The sequence below is a fragment of the Lepisma saccharinum genome, chromosome 3 (assembly GCF_977018435.1).
Source record: "Lepisma saccharinum chromosome 3, izLepSacc3.1, whole genome shotgun sequence".
NCBI classification, from domain to species: domain Eukaryota; kingdom Metazoa; phylum Arthropoda; class Insecta; order Zygentoma; family Lepismatidae; genus Lepisma; species Lepisma saccharinum.
The window spans coordinates 51,969,602-51,995,182 of record NC_139231.1 but is presented as its reverse complement, the minus strand read 5'-3'; the positions used below and the strand labels follow the sequence as shown (position 1 = coordinate 51,995,182).

The window sequence follows — 25,581 nt, the reverse complement described above, 5'->3', positions numbered from 1 at the left end:
TTTGAAAAGTGTTTTGAAGACTGGGTTAATCGTTGACATACGTGTGTTGCATCTGATGGGGTCTATTTTGAAGACGACAAAATATATGTTGATGTTTAACCACGTATTTTGTGTTTTATTTACAAATTTCGGGTACTTTTTGTACATAGTAGTATGACTTTTTAATTTTAAGTTCCTATTATCGTGCTAATTTTCCACATTTTTAGAGCCATTTTTGCCTGCTATTGGGAAGTTTTTAGTGTCCAGAAATCCACGCTCTAGTCACGATACATCTTAAAGCTCATGCTCATGAACCAATACAAAACAATGTCCTGAACATAACTGAGCCAAATTGTGGTTCCAATGTTTTACATATACGGAATTGTTCTAATCTGGCATTGGAATAAACACCAGACTGTTCTGATGTTTATGGGAAATTTTTATTTATTTCTTAAATGGCATTGATTGAAATGGAATGAAATTACACTTGTAACACTTCCTTGCAAATGGAAATGTTTGGTTTGTACAAGTGAATTGCTGTTTTGTTACATATAATGAAAATTGTTGAAAGTGTTGACATTAATAACTTATTAAACAATATTCTAAACAACAACTCTATGAGCTGATAAAAACAGTTTTTTTGGGCTTACCTTCGTACTGTATCAATTTCCACCATCTGTACCAACAACTCTGGATCCTGAATCATTGCTATAGCAACAGGGTCTTCACTCAAACCAGGAGTCGAGAGGATGATGTTCTCCAAAACCTCTGGTCGACTAAGTCTCTTGAAAACAAGAATGAAAATACATCATTACATAAAATACTAAAAAATAAACAAAATTATTTCATTCGAGAATAAATTCTCTTCCAAAAACAATCACTAATACTGGCCCAAGTTCCAAATCACCAATAAGCAGACATTTTCTACATGAATCTAATTCTATGCTTGTCTCTTAAGGACGTTTTGGACAGCTTGTCTGATTAGCAATTGCATTCTTGAGGAGAACCATTTCTTTCATTGCATTCCCACATGATGGATTATGTGGATCAGGTTTTGTGCTCTTAGCATCGTACGAGGGTTATCTAGAAAGTTAGTTCCGGGAGGCTATTAAGAAAAAATAATATATTTATAAACCATTTATATTATCATTTGATGTACATACTGTACACTGCTTTTCAGCACAGTCACTATCCATGTTGAGGCACTTGTCACAGCAAAACACCAGTGTTTGGATCCCTTCATCATTGAATGACGCTGCGCCAGGCTTCTTTCACCATACTGTCATTGTGGATTGTGGATCAAGACAGGATTGAAGGATTTCAGATGCAGGAAACTATGAAAATCACTTGGTACTAATTCAGGGCTGTGGGGGTATATATTTTATTTTTCCCATCCAAATCTTCATACACCACAGACTGTCAACACCATTTCCATGCTATTAAATCACTCATGGCATGCTCTCCACAAAGTTAGTGATAAACTTATGCTGGTTTCATGTTCCTTGTGTTCAATAAGAATATTATAGACTGCATTTCACATGCAACGAATTTCTGTTGTCTTAAACATAAACACACAGCATGATGCCAAACACTGCAAATGACACTGTGCCTTGCCACAGAATCAATAAACTCAGCATGCACTTGCACCATTGTGACCGCAGTGCTGCATCGGCAATATTTGCAAACTGAACTTCTCTTGTGGATCCTCCTCATACAGTTGTAGCTTAGAATTGTAGGTTTGATTGCCTTAGTATCCCCCCCCTTTTACCGTTCCCATCTGCACATGTATACATTTTCTGTGCAAGAAGTATGCTTCAGACAACAGCAACTTACATGCACAGTTACTTCAACAACAGTGACGTGCACTGAGGAGTAGCTAGTCTAGCAGAGATAGATCAATCAATCTCACGTCTCTAATTATTTTCAAATCACAATAATTATTATCTTGATGTCTCAGTTCATATGCAACATTTCTTTCGACGTGCTTCTCGTCCCTCGATGTTATCAGCTGGCAAGGCTGGATACCCTCTAGCTGGCTCTTCTTCTGCCTTACCAGATCCAGGTATAGACAACCGCCCGAAGGGAAAGGGAAGATTTCTGCCTGTACCTGCCTTGCCGCCGCTCCCATGGTTGAAAGTCCGTGGTTTCAGGTCCTCCTGTCTATCTCCTATAGGACAGATAGGGGATTGGTTTCCCTTCGATTCCTTTGTAAATCCTCTAAAGAACTCAGGGGAAAATTTTCTGCAGTACTAATGCTCTCTGTCTTTACACAACCTTTTAAACGTTGTACAATATGTATGTATAATATGGGATGTAGTTTTATTTGTATATGAATGGGAACGTACTTGTATTATGTGCAGACAAAAATGTTATGGTTTCCTTTCTTTTTTTTCAAATATGGAATATATAATTATTAAATAACAAATATTTGCACACGCTCTCTCTCGCTCTCGTTTTAGTAGTGTTTTATTTAAATATACTAATAATTTGGCCTACAATAAAAAAAAATGGGTAAGCTAAACAGTCATAAATACGGATGTATTAATTTGGGCAAGAAAACGTGCGTTCTAATTGTTTTTGTTGGTTTGGTTTATTTTACTTCACCTTTCTGCCACATTTGGTTATCGCGAAAATGAGGATGAGTGATGATATAATGAAATTGATGAAGGGACCTCACAAAGAACAATTGAGGCCGGGATTCGAACCCGTGACGAGCGTGCATTCTTGTTCCTATGTGTTGTTCTCTGCAGTGAATAATGAAATAATTTGGAATGTAAAATGTATCCCAGAACTAAAAAAGCCAAATGAATATTGTTGAAGAAACTACAAAAAAGTGTGTTTTGTTACCTGTTCATCCCCTCAAATATATTTTTGCCACCTTCGATCACTTGTTCTAGCTGTATAGATTTAATCGCGATAAGTAGCTAGTGTGCGCGTCAAATCTCCTGCATATGGCTAGAGTGCGCGTCAAATCTCCTGCATATGGTGATAGCCAATAGCAGCGCACTGCAGCGGTGCCATCTCTAAATCTCACACGGAAAAGAGACAGCGTGGTTGAGCGAAACGCCTTGTCAAGGAGAGCACGGCAACGCAGCACGTCTGTGAATCGCTGGTGCTGTTCAACCGTTCAAGGCCATATGCAGGAGATTTGACGCGCACTCTAATGAGCTTATGGAAGTAACAAGGGACAGTCATAAACAGAGAATTCTGGACTCCTGATTTCACAGTGTCCTGCAGATGCACTGGGAGGAAATTATTTGTATTTTCATTTTCCTTTCTTTAGCGTTGCTTTTCCATCACTTTACCTAACTTCTGCCATGACGATGAACGGTGATTAAATTAAACGGATGAAAAGTGGTTACAAAGGAACACTCATGCACAGGCCAGGGCTCGAGCCCGGATCCTTCAGTAACGAGATCGTGAGATGAAGAAATTAGGGAAATCAAGCAATGCAATTGTTTTGGAAAAACGTTAATCATATGCAAATATGGTGTTTCAAAAATTCAATTGAAATTTACGTACCACTGAGTAAATACGCAGTTTGCTTTACTGATTCCCAAGTATCCGAATAGTTAGAGAGCTTTCCACTCATCTTTGCTGTTGGCCGACCTCCGTGGGGGAGTGCAAGTGGCCCCGGATCGGTACCAGGTTGCGGCACATAGTGGTTTGGATCCCACTTTAAACTGTGGGCCCAGTCCCGATTAGCTTTTATGTACATAAAGTGGACTTAAACACCAAATCAACTAACCGCGGGGTAGTGGTTATCACTGCACACTATGACACCAGAAATTCCGGGTTCGAACCCCGACCTCGGCATGGGTGTTTTTTGTTTGTCTCTTCGGCGACGCTAAGTAGCATAAATGAAATCATTGATTGATTGTTTCATTTGGTTTGTTTTACTTCGTTTTTCCTACACTTTTGGCTAATCGTCAATATGGTACGACAAAATTGATGAAGGGACAAACACAAAAAAACACCCATGCCCAGGTTGGGGTTTGAACCCGGGATCTCTGGCTTAATAGTCAAATCAACATGTTTTGGATTTTCGAAAGTAGGTGGGATTAACCCGTGCTTCTTTTCAGTAGTCCTTCCTCATTTTGCAATCCTTTCCTTTCTTTGACGTTCTATTTTTAGGAATACTGGGCCCTAAGGGGGGATTATGATTCACACAAACCTCCCTTGGGTATGCCACTGATTGCTACCCCAAGTGTCGACATCACCGCACGTCACTGTTCAACAACCTACTTTTGAAAACATAATTACTCTTACCTTTTTAAAATGCACAAATTAGTTTCTCCAATCTTCAAACATATTTTCACAATCATTTACTTAACAGTTGGGCTGAAAAGTTCATAGGCTGACTCATAGATGGCGTTACTAGAATTAAATCCATGTGATTTTTACTTAGTACTAACCTTCAAAAGATACGTGTATAAATTTCACAGCTGCCGGATAATTAGTTCGTGAGATATAGCATTGTGAGTGAAGCAGCTTTTGTTATTGTGAAAAAATGGATAAAAAAGAATTTCGTGTGTTAATAAAGCATTGCTTTTTTGCGAAAAAAAAATACTGTTGAAGCCAAGGCTTGGCTTGATAAACATTATTCGGACTCTGCACCAGGAAAATCAACCGTTGAGAAGTGGTTTGCTAAATTTAAACGAGGCGAAATGAGCATCGAAGACGATGCACGCAGTGGACGCCCCAAAAAGGCTGTTACCGACGAAAACATCAAAAAAGTCCACAAAATAATTTTAAATGATCGTAAAGTGAAGTTGATCGAGATAGCTGAGACTTTAAAAATATCAAAGGAATGTGTTGGACATATTGTGCATGAATATTTGAACATGCGAAAGCTGTGTGCAAAATGGGTGCCGCGCGTGCTCACAATCGATCAAAAGCAACAACGTTTTGATGATTCGGAGCAATGTTTAGCGATATTCAACCATAATAAACACGAATTTTTCCGTCAATATATTACAATGGATGAAATATGGCTCCATAACTACACTCCAGAGTCCAATCGACAGTCAGCCGAGTGGACTGCACGTGATGAACCGAATCCAAAGCGTGGAAAGACGCAACAGTCGGCTGGCAAGGTTATGGCATCAGTATTCTGGGATGCGCATGGTATTATATTCATCGATTACCTCAAAAAGGGCCAGACCATCAACAGCGATTATTACATAGCGTTGTTGGAGTGTTTAAAGGATGAAATCACGAAAAAACGGCCCCATTTGAAGAAGAAAAAAGTGCTGTTTCATCAAGACAATGCACTGTGTCACAAATCAATGAAAACGATGGCAAAATTATATGAATTAGACTACGAATTTCTTCCCCATCCACCATTTTCTCCAGATCTGGTCCCCAGTGACTTTTTCCTGTTTGCAGACCTTAAAAGAATGCTCGCTGGAAAGAAATTTAGCACTGAAGAAGAGGTAATCGCCGAAACTGAGGCCTATTTTGAGGCTAAAGAGAAATCGTACTATAAAAATGGCATCGAAAAATTGTATGACCGCTATAATCGTTGTATCGCCCTCGAAGGCAACTATATTGAATAATAAAATCGAATTTTGTCAAAAAAATATTTTTTACTATGTTAGCCTACAAACTTTTCAGCCCAACTGTTATTTACTCTCAATTCCTTCTTGATACTCCAGTATATCTTGTAAAAATCATTACACAGTCGGAACTATGATCCTAATATCCTTAAACACAAACTTTCAAGAACTTAAAATATAAAACTTGTACTACTAGTACTGGAAATTGTCATTGATAATTTGGAACCATTTCTGACTGAGTCCAGATACTCTCAACTGTCTAAAGTGAACATGACTCACCACAAAATGTAAATTGAAAACAGTAAAGAGTTGATAAAGTTAAAAGAGTAAAGACTGAGAACACTCACTAGTAAAAACAAAAAGCTTGCATTTTTTGCAGCATGGTACAGTTAAAAGAGATGATGATTTATTTATTTATTGGTCTTCCTTCCGTGGACCCTTGATGAAAGGGTATGGACAACTTCAGTTACAGCCTTTTTTTAAAAAAATTATTAAGTTTTATCTAATTAACACACTTATTCACATGCATTAATATGTTTGTAGGTTATGTTTGTACGTAAGATTACAACTAGAAGTATTTCAGAACTACGGGCTTACAGTGTTACACAATTTTGTGAATTTTACACTTTACAGCAACTAGGCGTATACACAATGAACACATGTGCAGGCTAATTGATTTAATATCATTTGGCAGTTTATTGTAGAAAACTATTCCAACATTTACGGGTGATACATTGGACACCTTAAGTCTACTACATTCCTGGAGTAATTTTTGTTAGGTCTTGTGTTGTCATGTATTTGATTCTTTTTGGTGTGCTTTTGGTATTTATAGCGAATGAAATTATATATACAGGGTGTCATTTTAATGCCGCCCACTGACCACAGAAACATGTAGAGGGCATCAAAAGAAACAACTTTTCTCAGTAACATTTTTCTCGTTGGTGCGTTGTTTCGGTGCTACAGCCCATTTTGCCGCCTGACGCATTTCTGACATCATTTCCTATGGCGAAACAGCGCATCGCATGGTTGTCAGGAACACACATCTTTTGTGAAAAATGACATAGCTACAATCAGCCACATTACCTGCTGTAAAGGAAGCGAGGAACTATGCATCCAGTAGACAAACTGGAAGTAAACGATACGAAAAATTGTAAAAAAATAACATATTTAAAAGGAGGTGTTAATATCGGATTTTGTTTCTTAGTCTACATGTCAGATATTTGCAAATCTTGTTGCAAGATTGATATCTACAGGTTAGCCTATCCGCTTGTCCTGATATATTCTGTGTGTTGTGGTTCTGATAACGGAAGCATCCTGAGGTTCATGTTCTTACATTATGGATAAAACACGTACAACCACAATAACAACCTAATAATGAATAAACAGAGAATATGCTGCCATGTTCACAGTTGCCAACCATTACACGTGGATCCCGTGTGTAGATAAACACGGTCGTCAGAGAGCTTGTTTTACTACTACTTATATCTCTCTATTATCAACCATTTTTGTCCTTTGCCTCATAATACCCTGAATATTACTTTACAATTATGTCTTACTTATCTTTGGAATTTTGAGTTTTTATTTTGTCAAATGTTTAGTGTCTCACAGACAACTAGTATCAGAAGGACTAGTGGATAGACTAACCTGTAGATGTCAACTTGGCAACGAGATTTGCTAATAATTCATTTTGAGATTGTGATAATTAAATAGGTGATGCCCATCACAAGGCTTCGGATAGTTATGCATTTTGCATATAGCATATGCAAATGCATATTGTCAGTGTCTTCAGGATATATTATATATTTTACAGATTTTTTCTTACAAATGCATATTCTGCTGTCTCTGTCTGAAAATTTGTAGTTTCCTTTCCTTTGGAGCAATTCAGAAACATGATTAATTTGTCAGGTGTTCTTTGTAGTCAAGACCAGTTTGTAATTGTTCGCAGGTGAGTCACATCTCTCTGGAAATGCCACTGCTAGAACAGGTGCTAATGAGCGTAAGTTTAATCTTTGTCTACCGGTTGTTTTCGAGTGGGAGAATCATTAGTTTTACGGTGGCTGTGCGAGACTGCAATCCAAAGATGCCGAAGGAGAAACGAGCGATCTGTACTTCGTTCAGTGCATATGTAAAAGAATTTAAAGATTTTTCTACCTACGGCTCTAGTCTTGTTTAGTAAATACTGCGAAACCTCTACTGCCGAGTTGAATGAGAGACAGCTGGTGAAATTCCACCTTCTGCTAATCGTGACGTTCAGTGAAGTCAGAAACAGTTAGTGGACTTATGATAAAGATACATATACAAAAACCATATGGTCAATTGTCAATAAGGTAAGCCAAACCATATTTTTTTACTTGATGTAAGCAGTGGAATTAATAAATAGTTACAAGCTATGGCAAAATTTCTTGATTTTGATGTCAATTTTTAAAATTTTAAATGCATATTTTGATCATTTAAAGAGCATATTTCGAGTCATGTAAGAGCATGCACGGGTGTGTAGTGGTATAGATAAAGCCATGCTGTATGCAAAGTGAACCACACTTTCCACTGACTCATGCCAAGTTGCTTGGCCACAACTCTCTTTGAAAACACTGCATTATTTCCTCATCCGCTTCAGGAGTAAACTCACAAGGTCTGCCTGCATCGCCTTGCTGACGTCGAACCGAACTGGTTTCCAGGATGTGCCGGTATGTCGTACAAAACACTCATGCATCTGGTAAACGGCGATTAGCGAAACAACGCTCATATTCTCTTCGTGCTGCAGCTGCGTCACCATCACAAAACCCGTAACAGTACAAAATATCAGCATATTCTTCTTTGACGAATGCAGCCATTGTTCACAAGAACAACATTAGCACCAATTCTATCACTTATTGATTTTGTTGCGAGGCTATGTAAAGTAGATTTATGTAGATCAGCCACTTTCAACCTGAGATAGGCTCTTAGGTACTGCCATCTAGTTAGAGTCATTTCACTGCCATCTAGTGAGGGTCATTTCACTGCCATCTAGTGAACTGGATGATTCACATTTGTACCACTTGTTTACATGATAAGACAAGTATTGTCCTCTAGTGGGTGTACAATGTAACATGTAACCAAAGCGTGAGTAACAGCGGCCCAGAAATTAACATGAAAATGAATGAAGTATTATTTCTTGTACACAAATGTAAATGTTAGCAAAATTTGTAGCTTGTTAGATAGCTGATGACACAAGGAAGTAATTTGTACGCTTCAAATCATACCATTTTTGTTATTAATACGTTGCCGAGACCCACCCGTTACTTACATGTGATTGTTATTTGGGACAAACTTTTATTCAACGAACCACTTATCTGTTAGCTATCAGAAAACGCTGAAATAAGTGCCATACAATGAGCAGTTTTTTCTCAATTCGTATTTTTATGTGGAAATTTGTAATAAAAAACAATAAAAATTTGATTATCTTGAAAACTACAACTTTTCGGAAGGAGTATCATATGGTCAAATTTATTGCAAATTGCCTCTACTTTAACCCCTTTCAGGGAATACATTTAACTACAGGTAACCCTGTATATAATACTCATCATTTGATTTTCCTGAAATATTCCTTTGCAAGATGACCTGTATCCTAGGTTGTACGAGGGCTGTTCAATAAAGAATGATCATATTTTTTTTATTCTCATGATGTATTGTATACAAATTTAATTTTATGTTGCGTTGTTAGCTTAATGTGTAATGAATATGTGGTAAGGTTTCAATTATTTCTTAGCAGTAGTACGTCAGTGGCAGCCGAGCAAGTTCAGGCACGTTCAGTATCGCCTACGCCTCATACCCGAACCTCAGGCGTTCGTGTGCAGGTTTGTTCGCAGTTGAAGACGATGTTACAGGAAGATGAGGTGTTTCTTTCGAAGGTTATCACTGCAGATGAAACGCTACACTATTACGATCCAGAGAGCAAACAGCAAAGCTCTGTGTGGAAATCTCCGTCATGACCAACACCAAAGAAAGCAAAAAAAGTGGCGCCTTCTGCTTAGAAGGTTATGGTCACATAATTTTTTGATATTCATGGAATGGTGTATCAGCATGTTGTACCAGCACATACAACTGTAACTGGAGCATACTATAGGGATGTACTGAAAATTCTCCAAGTTCATATCAATCGCAAAAGGCCATATTTGAGAGAATCAGGTCGGATGCTGCAACACGATAATGCTCGCCCTCACATCGCAGATTGTTACTGCATACCTCGCCACACAAAATGTGACGTGTGTTCCTCATCCCCCTTACAGTCCAGATCGAGCCCCTTCTGACTTTTTTTTCTATTCCCTAATGTGAAGCAACACCTTCGTGGAAAGCATTTTCCATCATCAGAAGCAGTGGTGAAGGCAGTGGAGGCGATTTTGAAGGACCTATCAAAACATGGCTTCCAGCAAGTGCATTGCATCGCATGGGGACTACTTTGAAAAGGACCATCAAAATTTGGACAATGAGTGATGGTATGTTGTTATCACAAAATTATGATCATTCTTTAATGAACAGTCCTCGTCCATTAGTCTTATTGCCCCCTTTTGTAGTTTTAGTTCTCTCTGTGTTTTTATGGGATGCCCCTCCCCAAACTACAATAAACACATTCTATATAGGGATATATTAACCCATAGTTTTTCATTTATTAATTTCAGCTAGTCGTTTAAGAAGGCAAATGTTTGATGACAGTTTGCTACATAGGTTGTTGATATGTTCATTCCATGATGAATCTTTTATCTAATGCGATCCCAAAGAATTTCACTGTACAGGGTGGGTCAAAAGACCCTGACCACCCCTTATAAAATGAAAGGGAGTGTAAATTGCAGCAATTGGTCATGGTAGTAATATGTTAGGCCTAGGGGGAAACTTTTTGGTGCATGTCATGACGACGTCTGCTATCTTGGTGACTGCCATCTTGGATCCAATTTCATTTCTTTAAATGGGAAGGGGGGCATGTGTGGTATTGTTTTGGGCTAGAATTTCACCAGGAATTCAGTGCTGAAGTCAGATTTATGAAAACATTAATGATAAGGAAGTTATGGGCATATGAAAGTGATAATTACATATCATTTGCAGGTGCTGAACCATGCCATTGACCAAGGCCGAACGAATCCAGATCATCAAGCTGTGGAGGGGAGAGAAAAGGGCAAAACTGCTTGTGCTGTAGCTCGTGATTTCAACGAACGAAACCCTCAATCGTACCCAGGGTGCACGTTAGTCAGTGTCCAAATTGCTGACCAGGTTTGAAGAGAGCGGTACAGTCCAGGACAGGCCACTATCTGGTAGCCTAAGAACTGCCACTGATGAAGGAACAGCTACAGCAGTGCTAGCATTCTGTGCCAAGTCTCCACAGCACAGAACACGTTGAATGTTTGTGCAATGTGGTGTCAGCCAGCGTTCCATTTGCAGCGTGTTTAAGATGGTTAAGTGGCACCCGTACAAGATGCAGCTGCAGCACCATCTCTCTGAGGATGACCCGGATAGGAGAGGGCTACTTGCAGTTGTTACAAGAACACATTTTTCTGTCAGTTTTGACGGAGGATGGCAGCTTCCCCTCATACTTTCAGCAGGATGGGGCACCACCTCATTCTGGGTGACAGGTTCATCATTATCTGGACCTCCAGTTCCCTGGTCGATGGATCGTTCGACGTGGGCCAGTGGAATGGCCTCCCCAATCACCAGATTTGACCCACTCGACTTTTACCTGTGGGGTTATTTGAAATCAATCGTGTATGCCAAAAAGATTCGGGATGTGTGTCACTTGGAGCAACGGATACTTGATGCCTGTGCACAAATCACACCTGAGATATTGCTCCGTGTCCACATAGCATGGGAGAACAGTCTCAACATGTGCATAGCACAAGGAGGACAGCATATTGAACACATTCTGTAACTTTCATATGCCCATAACTTCCTTATCATTAAAGTTTTCATAAATCTGACTTCACCACTGAATTCCTGGTGAAATTCTAGCCCAAAGCCAAACTCCACATGCCCCCCTTCCCATTTAAAGAAATGAAGTTAAATCCCAGATGGCAGACGTTGTCATGACATGCACCAAAATGTTTTCCTCTAGGCCTAACATATTACTACAATGGATCACAGACTTTTGACTCACCCTGTACTTTCAGGTTCTATATGTGTTCCGTCAATGTGTGTTGTTTGGTTATAAGTCTGTGATTTTGCTTTTGTTGAATATCATAAATTGAGAAGTATTGTGCTAGCTGGTTGATTGTGATGAAAGTGCTGATTTCTAGCTCTTTTGACTCTTTACCTCTGGATATTTTTGTTTGGTTTGATTTCTTTACATGTTGAAGTACGTAATGAGAAATGAATATTGTGAAATTTTGAGACCCTGAAAAAGTTTTCCCTCCCCTGCAGAAAATGTTGAAGTTCAAGGCCATACCCTCCATTTTTCATGAAAAGTGAAACATGAGTAAGTTTGGAGTGCTGTATCTTTGGAAAGCAACAACATCCCCAACTTTTGTTTTGATATACTATTAATATAAGACTGTTTTCTTATATACATTTAATTGTTTTCACGGGGCTTTGTTGTTTTCCATTGTTATGCGGCTACAAAGAGGGTCTAAAATGCAGTTTTGGCCTGTTTTTGGCCCTTTGGACATCAGTTTCCTCAAAGCGTGCAAAACATGTGACGTCTTCCCAGAGTTCATTCAGTGGAAAGTGGCGGTGAACAGCTACAAAATGAAAAATTTCCTGTACAATGCGCAACAGCCAGCGCTTACAGCAGTTATTGCAGACAAACACACAGAAATTCGACAACTGGCGCACGTGTGCAATAAGCAAAGAACCTACCTCATATCAGTGCTACACCCCGCGAGATGGGAACACGCCAACAAAAATATAGATTACATGCTACATACTGTAAAAAATGAAAAAAAAAAGGGACCCTCACCAGCAAACTACACCACATCAGATTAAAGTGGCAGAGTGAAAGTGTGAACGACCCAAATGACTGACAAGTAAACAACATTGTCAACTTGATGAAACTCAACGTTCCACAATCCTTCAAAAATCTCCTAGTTTTTGGCGAAAAATTCAATGTACTAATCAGTGACCCCCCCACCCAGATATCATATGTACAGCAGAAAAAGTGGCGTTTTGCACCCAACCCGCAACATGCGGGCAGCATACGGACAGTGACAGCCCCCCCCCCCCCCTCTCTTTCGAAACTCCTTGGTACGCCACTGTAGATAGCTTGGTAAAGCTTTGTTTTTGAGCAGCCCAGTTTATGCACAGGAGGCAAATCAGGACTGGGAACTTGCAGTTTAAAGTGGGATCCGAACAACTTGGTACCTCAACCTTGCATTAAACCCAGGAACCCTTGATTACATTGAGGCAACGTTACCACTATGCTATCCATCAAAGAAAAACTAAAACTGTCCCACAACTTCTCAAGACATGGGCTGTTCCATTTAGAGGAAAAGACAGGGAGGAGAAAGGGTGGTTTAACTTCCTGATAGGGGAGGAAGTGTGATAATTTACATTGGCAATTCTTTATATTTTTTCCTCTCGAAAATGGGACGAGGCCCCAAAGTGTTTTCATTTCCATGTGTTAATACATATATTCAGATACAAGATGGAATACTTAGTTTATTTTTTGCTTGATGCTGTTTTGAGATAAGCCTAATTCTAAACTTGCAGATTTCGCATTTATTCAGTATTTAAAGGGTTATATCTGCTAACAGCATCAATATCCAAGTAATGTGCTATATCAGGTAGCTTGTCCTAATAGTGAGCTTCAATGCCCAGTAAACAAATCTTTGGGGTACTGTTGCTTAACCAAGATATTAAGGGCCAAAAACGAAATTTCAGAATAAGAGCGCTTGTGTGTCATATTTAGAATAATTATAACTACTGAAAAATGCAGCTATTGGCAGTTATTGTGTGTATTAACATTTTTTTTAAAAAAATGGTATTGAATCAAGATCTAGTTTTCTCATTCTTATGTTATAATTTGTAACTCACATAAAGATCATATGAAAATTACCTGCAGAGCACTTCTATATCCAGAATTGAGTGTGAAGGTTCTGAAGGCTGTAACAAGTTGCTGGATTTCAGCTTCAGTCAACATTCTTGGAGCCATAGGAGGATCTGAAGTGAAAGAAAATAATAAATGTTAAAGGAATACAATGCAAAATTTCCAACACTCTCACATGACTAGGGCCAGGATAGTTGTGTACTAAAAGTAGTAAAATATGTACATGCATGTGTGTTAAATAATCTAAACATATGTAATGAAACCATTCAAAAAGTAAGGAATATGTAACAAATGTATTACAAGCATTTCCATCCTGTTTATTTTTTAAACAAATTACTCAAGTTACACAAAACCAACAGAAAAACAAATTTTTACATTGCTGTTGTTTTCCAATACACAATCAATGTAACAGTATGGAGCAACAAGTGTGTTTCAAATATCAAACTTCTCACCTCAAGTAGCAGGACTTTTTGTTGACTAAACAATCGTTCCACTTTGCACAAATCTTCTGGTGTGTACTCATTTTCTAAGGCATTAGAACTATTGCATCCACTTAGCATCCTGTTAATAGCTAAAATTCTATGTCCCGAGTTTTTCTCCAAAATGGTTGACATCCTTTCCTTCACTGCATCCCAAACTGATTCATCCATACCTTCCAGAGAAGCAACTGTTGAGTGCAAGGCAGTATGTTCTGACCTAACATTCTGTCATGTAGATATATATGTGTGTATATTATAGATGAATGTGTTGGGAAATGTGTGCATTAAATATGTGTATAAAATATGGAAATATAAGGGAATATGTAAATATATGTGCTTACGGAGCAAAATATGTAAATACATGTACTTTACTTTAGAATACACACTTTTAGGCCAACACTTCAATGATATGATCTACAAATACTAAAAGGAACAACATGCAATTACATAATTATCCAGGCATACATTATACACATGATACACTGAACCTAACAAACATTATTGGGATTTGGCTGGTAAAAGTCCCACATTGGAGGTATCGAGAATTCGTTTTGTCCGTAGGATGGCAGCACTGTACTGAATGACCACACAGAGGGGTAGAGTAATCTATCCATCAGTTTGTGCAAAGCAGCTGTTTACATTAGTTGTGTTGACGAGTGTCCTGCGATTTGCAGAATGGAGACAAATATCGAGCAAAAAATTTGTTTGAAATTTTGTGTTGCCAACGGAATGTCGTGTTCTGAATTGTTGAAAATGCTACAAAAGGCCTTTGGTGATTCATGTCTGTCAAAAACACAAGTGTATTCATGGTACAAGGCTTTCAAAGAAGGCAGAGAAGTTGTTGCTGATTTGCCCTGTTCTAGTCGACCTTCCACGTCGACGACTGACAAAAACATCAGAAAAATCAGGACAATGGTGCATGAAAACCGGCGTGTGAGTGTGAGAGAGGTGGCTCGTGAGCTTGGCATATTACACATCCATTCACAACATTTTGACTGATGTGTTAAGCATGAAACACGTCATGGCACGACTTGTTCCGAAGGAGCTGAATTTCCTGCAAAAAGCACATTGCAAGGATGTTGCCGAAGACATGATTTCGCGAGCCTCTAGTGACTCAACTTTCATGAAACACGTCAACAATCTTCAGAATGGCACTTCAAAAATGAACCAAAACCCAAAAAAACATGCCAAAGTCACTCAAAAATTAAGGTCATGATCATTGATTTCTTTCATTGTCATGGTGTTGTGCCCTCAGAATTCCTTCCAGTGGGACAAACTGTGAATAAAGAGTTTTATGTGACCGTTATGAGGTGTCTGAATGAGAATGTTCGCCATAAAAGACCAGAGTTATGGAAAAACAATTCTTGGATTTTGCACCACGATAATCCGTCGTCGCACACGTTGACTCTTGTTGGCGAGTTTTTGGCCAAAAACTCTCAACACATGTCCTCGCCCAAGCCCCAAATTCTCCAGATATGGCTCTGTGTGATTTTTTTCTTTTTCCGCGACTCAAGTTACCACTTCGGGAAAGGAGTTTTTAATTAATTGAATACATTAAAGGAAATGTGCAGAAGGAACTCAGGGCGATATAGTCTTCTGAGTTTGAAAAGTGTTTTGAAGACTGGGTTAAGCGTTGGCATATGTGTGTTGCATCTGATGGGGCCTATTTTGAAGGCGACAAAATAAATGTTGATGATTAAACATGTATTTTGTTTTATTCACAAATTCAAGGTACTTTTTGTATGTAGTAGTACAACTCTCTCAGACACATTTCCGTCAGCATATGTGTGTGTGTGTGTGTGTGCATGAAAAAATATTTTCATTTTTGAATTTTTTTCAAATCATGTACAATGAGGAGAAATTTAGCATTAATATGAGATCATTAAAAATGTTAAAATTTCTACAATGTATACTTAAAAATACCACAATATTTTAAAAATATAATAAAAATAAGAGACTTGTAGTTACACACAATCTCAAAACATTAGAACCCTATTTTTAGTCTTTCATTACTTCTACAAACTTGAATATAATAATTGACATCCACTTTATGCTCAGATAGGATAAGCAGGACTGGACCTACAGTTTAAAGTGGCATCTGAACTACTGTGATGTGCTTCAACTGGAGATCAAACCTGGAACCAGTGATGGCACCAGCCTGAAATAAGTAGGGGGGAAGGAGGGGGGGGGCTACATATTTTGGAGTCAAATTCTTGGGGGATAACTTATCGCAGCTAAAAGGTATTTACTTAATACTTTACTACCGTATAATTTTACCAGTAACATATTTTACAATCAGATCCAAACATAAATACTAGATTTTCTTCCAGGCATGAATCTTTTATGTAAAATAAAATAATGACCATATTTACTCATGCATATGCACACTTTTTTCCAAATTTTTTGCCCCTAAAACTCTGGTGCGTATTATTCATGGAATAATTCGGACAGCCAACATTAGAACCACATATGTTTTCACTATGTCATTGCATAGAGCACGTATATATCAGCAGGCACAAATACAAACTACCAGATTCCAGATTGGATTTCTTTAGTAATAATAATTTTAAAAATATATTACAGAATTGAAATGGCAATTTCCATGATTTTTCACTTTGTAACGGAACATTTTGCAACATCGAGAAAAGTGACGCTGCGCCATTGTGGCAGAATTCAAGCATGCACCTCCAGTCACATTAACATAATTTTGATCTCGCTTTCTTCTACTACAGAATAAAACAAGGTGATTTTAGAAGTGAAAGCTTTGGGATGTTAATCACAGTGGAGGGAGAGGGGAGAGGTGCTGTGGATTCATGACTCGTTGTATACACAAGACTATATTCTCCTCTTGGTCCAAATAGAAACAGGTGACTCACTGAATAGGTATGTCATTTGCTCTTGATCAGCATAGCTACAGCTTTACGACCAACAAATAAGAAAGCCATTTCTTGGACCTGAATTGTACTGCACATTATATACAAGATATAATTGTTTGTTGCTTTTCCCCATCAAAAACCAAGGTGTGGATTATACACACGTAAATACGGAATATTGTTTTTTCTCCTAAGCCATTATTGAGTGGAATAATATCACAGACTTACTATTCATGTGAACAATACAAAATATGCCATAAAACAACAATTATTAACTCGCTGGACACATAACACTATTTCTATGTAAAGAGTTTGAGTACTTTATTGCTAAAAGGAGAAAATGAACCACATCAAGAAACTACGATAGTATAAGACTGCTTTTACGAGCAGCTACAAACTTGTTTAAATCCAAAGATTTTGCAAGTTCTTTCTCAAAGAACAGAATACATAGAGCACTCAACCTCTCTTTATCAATTTGAATATGAAGGTAACACTTGATTTGCCACAAGCAGCTGTTAATGGGGATATGCACATTTCAATAACAAAAAGCTTATAAAGTTCGTAAAAGGTAATTTTCAATGTTTCAACTATTGCAAATAGCTACTTTCAATAGAAAGTGTGTTAATGACACCATTTTCTCTGCCATGATGAAATATCTTAAGTTTTCTTTTTAAATTACTGGAATTCAGAACTTAGGGCTAAAAATGGGGAGAATGCAAAAAAATACCGTCCACTTAGGAACAAACATATTTTCACTACAAATTTACCTTCACTAGGAGACAAATACAGTGGAACCTCGATTTTACATTTTTCAGGGAACCAAGCTGAATAAACTTAATATGCAGGGATATAGTGAAAATAACTGCCTGAAGATTATAATTTTATTTCAGAATTTATTATGCATAAATACTGATCAGAATTGGATCAACAGTTTTAGATGTGCTTCAAAGATTGATTCTCCTGCACAGAACCAAATTCGGCCACTATGATGGTAGTTACTGTAGAAATTATATTTTCTAACCTTACAAATGATAATTAATTAACATGTAGGACAAGGACTGCGAGCAAAAAAATTGACCAAGCATGATGATTTTCACATCATATTGCAATGATTAGTTGATTGGAATTTGTATTAAGGTCCACTGTATACACAGAGGTTAATAGGAACGAGAGCTACAGGTTCTAGTTGAATCCAAACTACTTAATGAAATGTTACCTCCACTCAGGATCGAACCCGGGACTCCTTGATATTAAGGCAGCAGTCGTGCCGGGGCTGAGAGCCAAATGTTAATATTTCAAATACTTAGCATTTAAGAATTAGGTAGGATGTGTACTCCTTAATTTTATAACATTATATTTCTCCCTGTTGAATATTTGCAGCAATAAGGATAGATGAAATTAAATGAATGAGAGAACATCACTAACACTCATGCAATTGTTGGTATTCGAATAAGGAACTAATGAACAGAAAAGAAACATTACGGATTTTAGATTTTGAATGTCGCCCTGCTGATAAAAATTCATTTGTCACACCTGTTAGACCTATTCCAAAATATAGTGATACAATTTATAGAGGCTAATAATTGTACACATTTAGCTGTATATGCAAAAAAAACAACAAAAAAAACATAGCCACTGAATACATCCATCTACCAGGCAGGCAGCAGATTTTGTAGCAAGTTTGGGGCGCAGGGGGATGAGGGACTCATGATTGGTCAATTACTTGGTTATCAACTGTCAGTGGCCACTGCTATCCAGGCATATCGGCAGCTGTAAAATCTCATAATAAAGTAACCTTGCAATCTAACCAAACTAGAAAATGTATTTGAACATTGTACTTGCACCAATGGAAGTTTTATAATGGAAAATGTAAACTTCTACTTTTTAAGTTTTCAGTCGAAATGCATCTACCGTAGTACAAAAATCTGGGGGGGGGGGCTAAAGTGTGGGGCTGAGTTCTGTTTCAGGGGGGATTTGCTGCCATGCCTGAATGGGACCCCTTGATTACAAAGTTTCAACATTATCACTATGCCATCAGTAAGGCCCTTTCTTCATGGTAATGAGGTGTTACCATCAAACACATGTTTCTTTAAATTTCAATCCTGTGATATCCATTGCAAAGACACATGAAATTTCATTATAACTGACAGTTTCAGAAAGGCAAACATATGAATGATGAGAGACAAGGCCAAACACCAAGACATACATCAGACTTGCTAAAACCACCATTAATTATATATCAAAACTAGAAATATGAAATTGACAGCTTACATTAATTTGGATAACAGTTTCATATATTGGAGACACTTTTCTTCATTTTTACAGAAGAAACTACTTAAGGAAATAAGTTTCTCTAAGGTTTCCAACGTTCATTGAGGTATTTTCTTTCATCGTGGAATCTACTTGACCGGGAAATCATGTATTTTTCAAGAGAAATATCTCACCGACTCACAATTGCCATTGCTTTCCCTACGTGAACCAGATGCTGCATACGTTTGATGATGTAACCCCCTGTCAGTGTTTCCAACCCCCCTTTTTTTTAAATATGCTTGCCTAACCTAACCAAACCTAACCTGACCGGAATGGTTCGTGGGGCTATTCGTGAATGGTTTGTGAGGCTATCCGTCAGCTACCCGTGCATAATGTACAATTTGCACACATGACGAACATGATAGTAGGTATTTTTCGGTGAAAAAGGTTGGAAACACTGCATAGTCAAGTTTTGCCTGCCATATTGTGTGTTCAGGAAGCGACAAAAGGAAAAATTGTGTTTGTTTTCATGTCAAAAGCATAATGGCACTTTGAACTATGTTCCACAATACACAATTGGTAAGTACGAACTATGCGAAACACAAAATATCCGATTTTAATGTGTCCTCGATATATGAAACTGTTACCTTAATTTGTTCCTTTTCTTGCACTGTCAGGACTATGTTACGGAATAAATTTGTTAGATGAGAAGAATAAAAATACAACAAATATCAAATACATCAAATACAACAAATATCACAACTGACTAGAAGATGTTGACCAGATCATGAAGTCTGGTTTTAACTGTATTGGCACATACCTTTTTCTTTTCTCCTCATCACATGGACCATTACACCAGGTTTCAAACCACATGACTTCAATGTTGCTTCATCTTTCAATATGTTTCCACAATAAATAAGCTCTGAAAGGCAATTATATATACAGATATTTTAAAACTGACTTTAAAAATCACAAGTTATATGTATATCAAAATGGGTATCCATAATATAGGTGGAAAAACATTAAAAACAAGGTACAGTAGAATGAATGCAAAAAATCTAAAGGAAGAGGCACAGAAAGTAGAATGGGAAGGACTGAAAATTGTCCGGCCTAATATGGGAAGCGGCCAGGATCTGATTTAGTCCTAGGTCCACACGACTTAGGAGTGGCAAATTGCCTGCCTTAATGCAATCCAGATGCTTCCTTTAATTTTACATCCTTTATAGATTCCTCTCATTATGCACATGAAAAAAAAAATGCATCACATGATTCAATGTAGACAGTTGCAACTGTTCTGTAAAATTTAAGTTACAATCTCTTGTTTGTCTTCACTTTGCATATTACTTCCAAATAACACTCATGAACCATTAAATCAGTTGTTTACAATACATTAGCACTCCACACTAATCCTGATTACAGCCTTCACAGATGGGTGCTTTTACTCCTAGCTCTAAACCAACCTTAAAAACCACAGTCAGACTGAAAAATACAGTATTTCACCGCATAATTGTCACAAATTTTATGCCAAATTGTTCTTGCAAAATGTCTGGTGTGACCATTACATTAAGCTTCTTCCTTTTTTAAAAAAATGTGTCAGTATTACCGGTACTTAAAAAATTATTTATTACTAAACTATCTTTGGTGCAAGATTAGGATGCACAGAAAACTTGTGAATGTACGTTAAAACTGAATAGTCCAAATTAATGCACATCAATTCTTTGTGACAGTATAGCGAACATTTTTCCAGTCTAAATAAAAATTAACACATTAGTTGTTATTGATTGTGTATTATAGTCGAACATTACCACAGTGTTAAGAAGTACAGGCTTACAAAATTTAATTTTCTTTGTTTGAGGGTTCTACGCTGCTTTCATTGGTTTTGTTATCTGATATGACTATTACATGGTGAAATAAGGTAGTTCTAATCACAATGATGATGAGGAAAAATTTTCAAAAGCAGAAGAGGGCGAGAACGCGAGATGCAGATGCATACATATTAAAGCTCCATAACCCATAGTGTATGATGGTAACCATGTAATACACATAAAACCTGATAAAACAATTTGGAGAACTTTGTCATTCTGGATTAATATTATTACAATATAATATTATTATTGTTTTGAAGCTTTTCGGAACATCTTCCATTTGTGTGGGAAAAATACGTAGTTGAATTGAGTGTTATATTTTGTTTGGTGTGTTGTGATTTTACCAAAGCAACCATGGATATTTCAAATTGTGTATGGGAAGCTGTATGTAATAGCAAGTATTTTATTATATCAATAAATTGAACAAGAATTTTGAAATAAGAAGCATGGTCGTTGAGAGAGGAGTTGTTGAGGGATATATTATTATTTGAAATGTCCTTCTAAAGACCAAGCTTCACCACTGGCTTTCACGTATGATAATGGTGTAGGTATTGACCGATTGATTTTATTTCCTTTTACTGCAACTTCTGGCAGAATGAATGGTGATAAGATGAAAATCATGGGAGGACACAAACACAGGTCCCCACAAAGGATTACAGAGGTTGTTCGCTTTATATCAGACCATTTTCGATTTGATGCTGCCACCTGGCGTATCATGCTGGAACTATGGGTCTGCTGGCGGGAGTAGTGTTGTGTCTGACCTTGTAGGTGCGTGAGTGTTGGTAGTGAATGTTATCAAATGACGCCGAAAATCAACCGTTATTGGGACGGTTACGTAATGGCCATTTTCCATGCTAAATTTTCATACGTACGCATTGTTTAACACTCAGGGTGACTACTGCGAAAGCTATTGTGGCCCATTACACACAACAGGCTCTCCTTGTGAAACATTCACCCACGAAAACCACCACGAGAAAGACTGCAAGCCGTGTACACCACCTTCTACCGCGTCACATTGCCGAACATAAGATGAACTGCAGGAAACTGTATGAAAAGTACCTGGCAGGTTCCAAATGGAAGAAAGTTGTCACAATGGATGAATCATATGTCCATCTCACTGCTGGTGATCACATTCGGGCGATCACATACTGTGACATTGACAACAAGGGGCGCAGCAACTTTGTTCGTCAGTGCAGGGAAAGTTTCCCTCGTGGCTTTATGGTTGTGACTGGATTCAGATATGAGGGTAAGTTGATGATATGCAAGGTGGACAAAAACGTGAAGGTGAATGCCAGATACTTCCAAGACTCCATTCTGACACCTATCTATCGGAGAGAGATCCCAAAATTGTATGGAATGGACGTGAACAAGGTGATGATCCATATGGACAACGCTTCAAGTCATACCGCCTGAACATCACTACGTCTTTATCAGGAAATGGCAGAGGAATTAGGAATTCGTGTCATTCCATTTGAAGACATTCCTGTGAAAAGCCCAAATGCCAGTCCAATGGATTTTTGCTCATTTGGACTGTTGAAACGACGTCTTCAACATCACCGCCTACGCACCCTGGATGGTCTATGGAAAGCTTACAGGGAGGAGTGGGACAGAATTCCTACGCCTGTCCTGCGCCGGAGCTTGCTGCAATGGAAACTGCGATGCCGGGCGATAGTCCACAATGCTGGGGGTCCAATATAACATGATTGGTGGAGGCGGCGCGGTATCTCTTAAGGTGAGTACCCGTCAAAAATGGTCGGATATAAAGCGAACAACCTCTGTATACTCAGTGGGCCCAGATGCCAGATCCTCATTAGCCTGCAAAATGCAGTCCAAGCGAAAGAGAGGTTGACATTTGAGTTCCTTCCAAAAAGGTAACCCCTAAATGGGTATTGAGAAAACATGGAGACCACTAATAAAACTATTAACAATCAGGGTGGCTACAAACAAGCAGAAATGAAATTTCCTGACTTTTCAAGGTTTTCCAGGACAAAATTTACATTTTTCCCTGACAATTACAAACTAAACTAAATCGATGTGTTTGCAAATGGAAATAATAAACTCATACAGATCCACGTATGGTTTTGTTAAGTACCAATATTATCTTCTATGAAATTGACTTAATTTCTCTATTCTCTATGATTTGAATTCAAACTGCAAAATATTGATTTGGAAAATTATTACAATTCACAAGCTAGGGAAGGATTCCGGAATTTTGTCATACTCAGTAAGTTGAAGATAAAATACTTGATTATTTTTAAAGTTAGGACTAAATGAGATAAGAGTGAACAGTGATTCATTAAGAAATACAATTTATAATTTATCAGTCTCCTTATACATTTTCGGTATTATATGTTGATATTTCCACTGAGGTTTGGAACCCTCTGTTTGCAATAACCATGAGTGCAGACTCATTTTTCAATGCATAAAGCTACTTCTCTCTTCTCTGTAAAGCAAATAACTTAACTCTTGCATATAAGTGAAACAATTGAATCGAACAAAATAAAGAGTCATATTTCCTGACATTATCAATGGGATTTCTGGTTCAGTACAGTATATCCAAGTGAAGTACTGTGAAACTGACAACATGCAGTTATACCATTAATGCTGACGAAAAGGGTATGTAGGTATTAGAAATTTAACACATGGAATTTCATTGTATAGGTACCTGATTTAGCTAACCACACATTAAAACAGGAACACTCTAGTAACAAAAGCTTCTGAAAGTTCATATACGAGGGGCATCCTGAAAAAAAGTTCCAATGGTGCCTATACACAGCACACAGCACTAGTGGTCAGAGATAGACACACACATGCAGGCAGGAAGAAATGGCATGTAGCTGTAATCTGGTACAGTTGCAATGCAGCCGTTTTAGGACAGTTCTAGGTTAAAGATTGCAGTTCTCATACAGCCTCTCTCTCTCTCTTTATATATATATATTGTAGTGTGACGTCGGGTAAGGTATTGGATCGAGTCACGCCGGGATGTAGCTTAGATAAATACGATAGGATTTAAGTTTGAGTTTGTGAGTTTGTGTAGCAAATTATGTCATCCGTATATGCAGATATCTCGAAACTATCTATACCAAATAAAAGTATAGATATTATATTGTTTATGATTTGACTATTTGTTTTCAATATATAAAGTGTGCGCGTGCGCGATTTGTAATTAATTAATACACTTACAAGGGAGGTCTAAGTCTCCCCCTCCGATTTCCATGAAACTTGGCAGGTGTATAGAGGCCCCCCTCAAATGTCAAGATGAGGAGAAACTAAAGTGGGGATCTGACCCCGAAACCACGTACATATGGCAAAGGAAGAAACAGGGGGCAAAGGGCCTCTCTATACACCTGTCAAATTTCATGAGAATCGGAGGGGGACACAGGGGTCAGATGATCCTCACGTCAATTTGTCCTCATTTTGACATTTGAGGCAGGTTTTGCCCCCAAAAACAAGGCAGGTTTTGCCCCCAAAAACAGTTTTTTAGCCGAAACAAAAAAAAAACTTGTATTTCTTCCTTTGGGCCCCTCTATACACCTGCCACGTTTCATGGAAATCGGAGGGGAACACAGGGGTCAGATCCCCACTTCAATTTGTCCTCATCTTGACATTTGAGATGAGGTTGCCCCCTAGAACAAATTTTTTGCCGAAACAAAAAAACACGTATTTCTTCATTTGGGCCCGTTTATACACACACCTGCCAAGTTTCATGGAAATCGGAGGGGGACACAGGGGTCAAATCCCCACTTCAATATGTCCTCATCTTGACAATTGAGTGGGTTTCGCCCTGTAAAACAGTTTTTTAGCTGAAACAAAAATTTCTTCCTTTGGGCCCGTTTATACACACACCTGCCAAGTTTCATGGAAATCGGAGGGGAACACATAAGTCAAATACCCACTTAAATTTGTCCTCATATTGACATTTGAGGGTTGCCCCCTAAAACCGTTTTTTAGCTGAAACAAAAAAAACACGTATTTCTTCATTTGGGCCCGTTTATACATACACCTGCCAAGTATCATGGAAATCGGAGGGGGACACAGGGGTCAGATCCTCACTTCAATTTGTCCTCATCTTGACATTTGAGGGGTTTTGCCCCCTAAAACAGTTTTTTAGCCGAAACAAAAAAACGCGTATTTCTTCCATTGGGCCTCACTATACACCTGCCAAGTTTCATGAAAATCGGAGGGACACAGGGGTCAGATCCTCACTTCAATTTGTCCTCATCTTGACATTTGAGGGGGTTTTGCCCCCTAAAACAGTTTTTTTTAGCTGAAACAAAAAAATCATGTATTTCTTCATTTGGGCCCGTTTATACACACACCTGCCAAGTATCATGGAAATCGGAGGGGGACACAGGGGTCAGATCCTCACCTCAATTTGTCCTCATCTTGACATTTGAGGGGGTTTTGCCCCCTAAAACAGTTTTTTAGCTGAAACAAAAAAACACGTATTTCTTCCATTGGGCCTCAGTATACACCTGCCAAGTTTTATGGAAATCGGAGGGACACAGGGGGTCAGATCCTCACTTCAATTTGTCCTCATCTTGACATTTGAGGTTTTTTTCCTAAAACCGTTTT

General features: G+C 38.1%; 1 protein-coding gene across 1 annotated transcript in view; it reads right to left on the bottom strand.

The window, feature by feature from the left end:
- The window catches only part of LOC145985031 (ubiquitin-like protein 7), a 75,296-nt gene that overhangs the window by 36,566 nt on the left and 13,149 nt on the right, over nt 1-25,581 (bottom strand). Inside the window, exons 2-4 of the mRNA XM_083118540.1 lie at nt 19,962-20,063; nt 13,549-13,652; nt 630-763 (exon numbers count right to left, since the gene is read on the bottom strand). Coding sequence (XP_082974666.1) covers nt 630-763; nt 13,549-13,652; nt 19,962-20,063 — 340 coding nt within the window. The remainder of the gene's footprint in view (nt 1-629; nt 764-13,548; nt 13,653-19,961; nt 20,064-25,581) is intronic.